The sequence below is a fragment of the Hippocampus bargibanti genome, linkage group LG08, assembly GCF_051943395.1.
Source record: "Hippocampus bargibanti isolate YZ-2025 linkage group LG08, ASM5194339v1, whole genome shotgun sequence".
In the NCBI taxonomy this organism is placed as follows: domain Eukaryota; kingdom Metazoa; phylum Chordata; class Actinopteri; order Syngnathiformes; family Syngnathidae; genus Hippocampus; species Hippocampus bargibanti.
Window position 1 is genome coordinate 13,216,580 of NC_142741.1, and position 7,833 is coordinate 13,224,412.

Here is a 7,833-nt window from a genome sequence, read left to right on the forward strand (position 1 = left end):
TATTGGTGTTTTGCCTTTGAATAAAAATATCATACTGCGTATTTTGGGTATTTTAGATGCTATGAAACATTTTTCTGATGTCAGTTACAAACAAAAAAGTGACGTTGGTTGTCCTTTAACCTCTATCTACTTGAAACAATTCCATTTGTTTGGCCGAAAAGAGTCATCTAACATGTCCAGTCCAGTGCCTTATTTTCACCCTTTCAGGTCCCATGTGAACCACCAGATGTCTAAATTGCGAGCCGGGGGCCTAATCTGGCACATCATTTTATTCGGCCACTCATATTTTTGCGCGGGCCACGTTATATTGACGTTTTCCTCTTGGGGGCCTTTATGAATTTGGGGAATCCCTTAGAATATTTAATCCCCTCCACATATTACATATAGAGTGCATGACAAATTAATGAATAACTAGTTTTCAAATTTGAAGTAAAAAATAATTATTATTGTGGTTTTTACTTAGGACGTGTTGACATTTTGGTTCAGACTTTACCAAGCATCATGGAATTTTACAAGTTTGATTTGCTTTCGCGGGCCAAATTAATTGATGAGGTGAGCCAGATTTGGTGCCTGGGCCTTGACTTTGACACCTGTGGGTTACAGGGTGCATGAAAGTTTAAAATATATATTTTGATATTTTTTTCCCGCTGAATTACTCAGTTACTTTGAGATTCCCGACGGACACAAGCACCAATTGGTAACAAATTGAGGTTCCATTAAAAACACTTGACAAATGAAGAACAAGGTTACCAACATGGAGCAAACTGTAGTTCTTGGTGGAACGAAGAAAACATTTTTTCGTGCTGCTGGCTATGGAAAGAAAAATCATTAGCATTCTCCCTGCCTACAGGATTTGCCCAGGCAGGAAGCGGCCAGGGAAAATCATCCAGGGCGCTTAATACCCCAAACATATGACTTATGTGAAATTCTCACATCTGGCAGGCGTTGCATGAGCATGTGCCAATACAAGCAGATGCGAAAATCGCCTTGCTGCACTCCCTAACGTGACCCTAACGTGATTTGCACACTGAGCTTCTGGGCTCCTCCAGTCGGAGGACCCAATGCAAAGGCCCACTTGTAATTGTTTTATTTGTTCTTGCTACATTGTTATTATTCTTTAGCCAAACCATTCGCCATTTTAGAGCTTTCCCACAGTCAAAATCGGACCAAATTTAGGAGACATTTTTCATCCGAGTGAATCGTTGCATCCACGAATTGTCTGGGAATTGTTACCTTGATTGAAAACCAAAAGCCAGTTTAACATTGTCACGTCCTGCTTGAGGAGTGGTGAGAGGACTCAAGGGACGAAGAAAAATAGTAAGGGGTTGGATCCGAAATACACAGTGGAGACGGTAAGTTCAAGAAAAGGTTTTTACTGAGACACGCAGGGCAAAACAGGGAGTAAGACAACCGAGTGGACAAACGGGACCAACCTGCTTACTGCTGGGAGACAGGGTAACAACAGAGAATACACCGGCGCGGACCGAGCGGGAACAGGTGGCTTTTATAGCCAGAAGGCACAATCAAGGAAATGAGCAACAGGTGAGTGAGTCCGGAGAGCAGGGAGGGGAGGGGCGCACTCCTGGCACTAAGGAGGATGAGACAAACATGGACTTTGGTTGGCATCTAGCATGTTGGATTAATTGGGTCAGATGTGTTTTTTATTCGCCCAGTAACGTTTGTGTGAATGCTGAAACTAAATATTTGTATATGACACAGGTGGGCGGGACAAACGTGGAGGACCAATCCTGACATTTCCTGCACGAAGCAACCACGACCGAATAAAACAAGAGGATTTAAGGAGGCTGGTCACATACCTGTCTACTGTTCCCAGGTACACACACACACACACACACGCACGTACACACGCGCACACACACACACACACACAAACACGCACACGTGCACACGCCCCCCACGCACACCCACACAGACACGCGCACACACACACACGCACGCACACACACACACACACACACATACTTCCCATCAGAAAACAACATTTTTTTTTATAAATCCATTGATGAGAGGGAATTGTGCCAAATTGATGGAGGATGAAGTGGCCGGTGGAGCACTTGATGGTGGAATCAAAGAAGCAGATGGAGCACTGCTCTTGATTTGCATCTGCATGAAAGCGCTGCAGTGTTTTCAGCAGACTCTTGAACACAAACGGTGTCACTTCAAGCCCATTTAGTGTTCTGGCTTGCCTGCACAGTCCGATCATGCTCCAAGACAGAATTAAGAGGGGAGACCACCACCGAGCAATGAAGCTATGTTGACATCACGTCCTTGGCAAGTCGGTGCAGTGGCTGAAGGCATATTTAATGTTCAATATGATGAATGCTACCACATTTAATGGTCTGTGTTCTGGTAATGTCCCGTACATACATCATGTTTAATTGTCTGCACCTCTGTATTTGGAATATAGAATTCAATGGGAATAGAGTTCCAACTGACACTTTTAAGATTTACATACATGCTATGTTTTTGTTTTTGATGAACATAAAACATGACACATATTTGCATTCTTCCACATCAACAGGGTCTCTGATTCAGTAGGCCACCTCCTGTCACAGTGAGAATGCACACGTTCTGGCAGCCAGTTGTCGTGGCGGCTGTTTTAGGCAATGCGTTGCTTCATTTGTCACCCTGTGAAGTTCTGATTTACCATATGTTTGCTACTTGGGCACAAAGGATGTGTTTTTTTTATACAGCATTGATCGATGTATTATGCCATTTTTTAGATCACTTTGCTGATACGGCTTCTGTATGCACACTCCTGACAGGATTTATGTTTCAACAACTATGCTGTTGTGTGCTGTTAGCATATTTCATTCTAACACTGATCACTTTAGCTCTGATTTATACCTTGCCCATTGTCTCACAGTTGTTCCTCAGAGGTACCAATTACATTTAGGAAGATCCTTCCATACTTTTTTTTCATGATGATACTACAGCAGCGTGTCCTACTGGAGACAAATTTCTTGTGTGTTCACTTGGCCAATGAAGATGATCTGATTCTGATTCTGAACTGGATGGGACTGCTTGGAGAAAATGTTTGTGAATATACATTCAACTTAAGCCACCAACTAGCGTTGCTGTGTTGACCAAATGAAGTGAATCAATGACACGCATCCAATGTTCATTTTTGTTTGAGTCAAAAAGGAATATGTATCTTGAGAACACAGCAGAACAGGGCCAAAGTGGCCTGTAAATTGTGTTATTCTATCATAGTAGCCACATTGTTCTAACGCAACCTACAGTTCATATGTTTGTACTTCAGTCCAACGGGTGAAGACTGTAACGATTTGGTGGTGGTGGTTGACCCCAAAAATGCAGGCAGGAGGGAGGAGCAGGGTGTATTTGGCAAATTGTATTAAATGAAGTCGGCAGACAGAAAATCTCAAAACACAAAGTCATTAGGAAAAAAGTCCAAAGTAGCAAACAAAACCATGAGTAAAACATGACAAGACGAAACAAATCTGACAGGGAGAAACAAACAGTTACCTGACCTTGAAGGGTCGTGTCAGGAGTCCTTTTAACTGCCACTGATTAAAACGACCAACACTTGTGCAGCTACAGGCAGGGCCCTACAGTGCCATCCGTTGGTCGCAAACTGAAACGTGACAAAGACTGAATGATCAATGTCAACAAAACCTCTTTCATTACATTTGATGCCCTAACAAACATCCTCTTGGTTTGTCTTGACTGCAGTGAGGATGTATGCAAGAGAGGCTTCACTGTTATCATTGATATGCGAGGGTCCAAGTGGGAGCTAATCAAGCCTCTGCTAAAGACGCTGCAGGAGTTTTTCCCAGTTGAGATCTGCGTGGCACTCATCATAAAACCGGACAACTTCTGGCAGAAGCAAAAGACCAATTTTGGTAGCGCAAAGTTCTCCTTTGAAGTAAGTGGCAGTGGTTCCATTTAAATCTAAAAAAGGACCTGTGGCTCAAGATAATCTGCTGCTAAGGGCTCTCCATATTGCTTTCCACCAGACCAGCATGGTATCAGTGGAAGGCCTGGCAAAGTTGGTGGATCCCTCGCAGTTGACGGACGACTTTGAAGGCTCCTTGGAATACAACCACGAGGAGTGGATGGACCTGAGAGTCTCGCTGGAGGAGTTTATGTTCAATGCGGTTCATCTCCTGTCTCGACTGGAAGACTTGCAGGTGGGATGATGGATTGATGCTGGACTGATGAACAGATGGATGACCTCTTAATAAATGGAACTTGATGGATTAATGGCAATGAATGGTTGAATGATGTGTGATTTGATGAACTGATTGTTGAACACATGGATGATCATTTAAATGAAAGGACAAATTAATAGATAGGGAATCTGATTGCTAGTTGGATTAATAGAAGGATAATTTAATAGACCGATGACCGGGTGGAAGAATGAATGAAGGTTGAAGGCTGTTTGAATGCACGATCTATGGAACAGATTACCCTCATCATATGAAGCATGAATGAAAAAGGAATTGATAAAACCCTGATGATATAATGGTTGTCTTGATGAGTGGATAACTTCTGCATATTGATGGTTACTCGGTGGATAGTTGGATGGATGACTTGGTTCGATGCATTCCTGAACGAAAAATGTCCAATTTAGATGAATTAAAAGCATAACTAATGGATGGGCGACCAGGTGGTCCAATTGTTGGCATATTGACCTCAAAGTGCAAAGGTGCAAGGTTGAATTCTGGCTCCGGCCTCCCAGTGTGGAGTTTGCATGTTCTCCGGGCCGTTCGTGGAGTTCCTCCAAGTACTCCGGTTTCCACCCACATTCCAAAAACATGCATGGCAGGCTGATTGATCACTCTAAATTGTCCCTTCATGTGGAAGCTGTTCAGCTCTATGTGCCCTGTTATTGGCTGGCAACCATTTCAGGATGTCCCCCGCTTACTGCTCAAAGACAGCTGGGATAGGCTCCAGCACCCCCCAGACCATTGTGAGGATAAAGCGGCACATAGAAAGGGATGGATGGAGCTAATGGATGAACAGATGTTTGAGTTGGATGAATGAATGGATGGATGTACAGTATTGGGGGTCTGAGGATTTTAGAAATTAAGAAAGAACATTTTTCAGTTCCGTCGGATTATCCAATGGGTAACCACGGTAACTAATTTTGGGTTCCATAAGCATTCATTATGGGAACCCATTTTTCCATTTTGAATGATATTCAGAATCAAGAATTCTGTTACTCAAAAGTATATTTAAATCGTAAATGTTAGAATACAATGCATTAACAATGACCATTATACCAGCAGTTATGTATTCCACCTTATTAAAAAAAGGAACAAAATATGTTGCATAACACTTTTATCACGATAAACAGCAAATATGGATTGTGAATAGAGTACAGCATACCACAAAATCTGGCTATATAGGGCACAGGTAAACCTTACTCTGTTAACATGATTATGTGTGTGTACTATCTATGTAAATAAACATATCAGTGACATTGTAAACACAAAGGCATGTAAGAGGAGGAAGTGTAGAATTAAAATCATGTGATAAATCTTTTTAAAACATGACATTACTATCCATCCATCCATCCATTTTCTGCCGCTTATCCGAGGTCGGGTTGCGGAGGCAGCAGCTTCAGCAGGTCCAGACTTCCCTCTCCCCCAGGCACTTCTTCCAGCTCTTCCTGGAAGTTCCCGGGGCATTCTGAGGCCATCTGGGTGACATAGTCTCCCCAGCGTGACGTGAGGCGTCCAGGAGGCATACTCATCAGATGCCCAAGCCACCTCATCGGGCTCTTCTCTATGTGGAGGAGAAGTGGCTCGACTCTGAGCCCCTCCCGGATGATCGAGCTTCTCACCTTATCTCTAAGAGAGAGCCTTGACACCCTACGGAAAAAGCTCATTTCTGCCGATTGTATCCGGGATCTTGTTCTTTCGCTCACGACCCATAGATTATGACCATAGATGAGGGTTGGGACGAAGATTGACCGGTAAATTGAGGGCTTCGCCTTTTGGCTCAGCTCCTTCTTCACCACGACAGATTGGTGCAAAGTCCACATCACAGCAGACCCCGCACCGATTCGTCTGTCGATCTCTCGCTCCCTCCTAGCCTCATTCGTGAACAAGACTCCGAGATATTAAAGGACAACCGACGTCATTTTTTTGTTTCCTAACTGACATCAGAAAAACGTTTTATAGCATCTAAAATACCCAAAACACGCAGTATGATATTTTCATTCAAATGCAATACACCAATAAAAATGACTTAGTGTCCAAAATCTGCAAAAAATTGAGCTGCGAATTGGGCATTTTCAGAAAGTCCCACCCCCAGTTCGTGACGTCACGCCAAGACGTCTTGCATTGCTGGAGAATCAAAACAATGGCTTCAGATTCGGAGAATATGCTTTCTTGTTACACATCCAGTTATGAATATGATTCAAATAGTTCTGAGGAGGAAAGCATACATGTTTGCAATCGATTAAAGCATTTATTCCGTGCCATTTTGAGGCAACATTGGGGGGAAATGTCTCACCCAAAAAGAGGCAGAAAATGGCCACCGAGCTCCTGTGAGGAATGAATCAGCCCGTTTCCACAGGCTGATAAATTCCTTACATGGAGCTTGGACGCCCTCTCCTGGCTCTTTCAGGTGCAACAAGAGGTTTTCAGACCAAACAAGCAGTGACGTGATGGAAGGACTGCTACAATGTGTCCTTTTTTTCGGTCAGGGGCATTCCTTCAGTGACGTCAGGTACGGACTCGTCACCAACTCAAAATCAAGACTTCCGGAATATTCAGCACAAGTCTTAAAACGTAAAATATAGCTATATGTGGCGGAATCTTTGTAAAATACGCTCAGTAGAAGTCATTTGAAGATCTCCTCCCCGGCCCAGAGAAGGCACTCCACCCATTTCTAATTGAGACCCATTTTATCAGATTTGGATCCCAAGACTCCCAGATACTTAAACTGCTCCACTTGTGGCAAGATCTCCTCCCCGAACCAGAGAAGGCACTCCACCCTTTTCTAATTGAGAACCTTTGTCTCAGATTTGGATACCCCCACCTTCTCAAGGGGTCACCAAGCATTAGAGGGGCCAAAGGGATCGAGTGCTATGTGAGCTGGGCGTCAGCCAAAGACCCTGGCGGTCAGATCCTTGCCTAATTTATTTCTAATGGAAGGATTGGATTGGATTTACATGTATTAATCTCGCAGTGGAGAAATGTACATTTCACAAAAGCAAGGTTATGAAAGGAAGATGAAAGGAAAGAAAGAAGTAGACAAACAAAATACATGAGCTAATGATAAGGCAGCCACTCAATCTGCACCATCTATATATACTGCATACTATATTCATATGGCTTGACATCCTCATTGCAACCCCACAAGGATGCACTGTGTAAACAACCACACATCATCGTTAGTTCTATTAGTATCTGACAATTAGTATTACTATACCTTGCGACGAATGTTTTATTCATAAAGTTAACATGTCTACAACTAGTAAATTATAGAATAACACTTTAATAACATTTTTTAATCCCGATTAGCCTTTAGATCGAATGACCAACTTCAATAACCGTGCCTCACGTTGAATTTCTTTTATGTTTTGTACGCACATTACTTGTGAGTTTAGTGATACGCCCTTCTATGGATGATTTGAATGAAAAATCTGACTGCCATTCACATTTCCTAAGTAATGCAAGTAATACACCCTTTGGTGTTTTTTTTTCTGTAATCTTACTTGGTCATCCGCACACGTTCAACCTGCATATGCACATTACATTACACAAACTCTTCAGCACTGTATAAATGATCCCATGGAAATGACACAATACCAGAAACAGTCATTGAAATTCTCAGACC

At 42.8% G+C, this 7,833-nt stretch overlaps 1 protein-coding gene across 2 annotated transcripts in view; it reads left to right on the forward strand.

Annotated features, from left to right (window-relative positions):
* The window catches only part of kalrna (kalirin RhoGEF kinase a), a 200,152-nt gene that overhangs the window by 45,873 nt on the left and 146,446 nt on the right, over positions 1-7,833 (forward strand). For both annotated transcript variants that reach the window (XM_089002867.1, XM_089002868.1), the window contains exons 3-5: positions 1,720-1,834; positions 3,715-3,907; positions 3,999-4,172. In XM_089002867.1, coding sequence (XP_088858993.1) covers positions 1,720-1,834; positions 3,715-3,907; positions 3,999-4,172 — 482 coding nt within the window. The remainder of the gene's footprint in view (positions 1-1,719; positions 1,835-3,714; positions 3,908-3,998; positions 4,173-7,833) is intronic.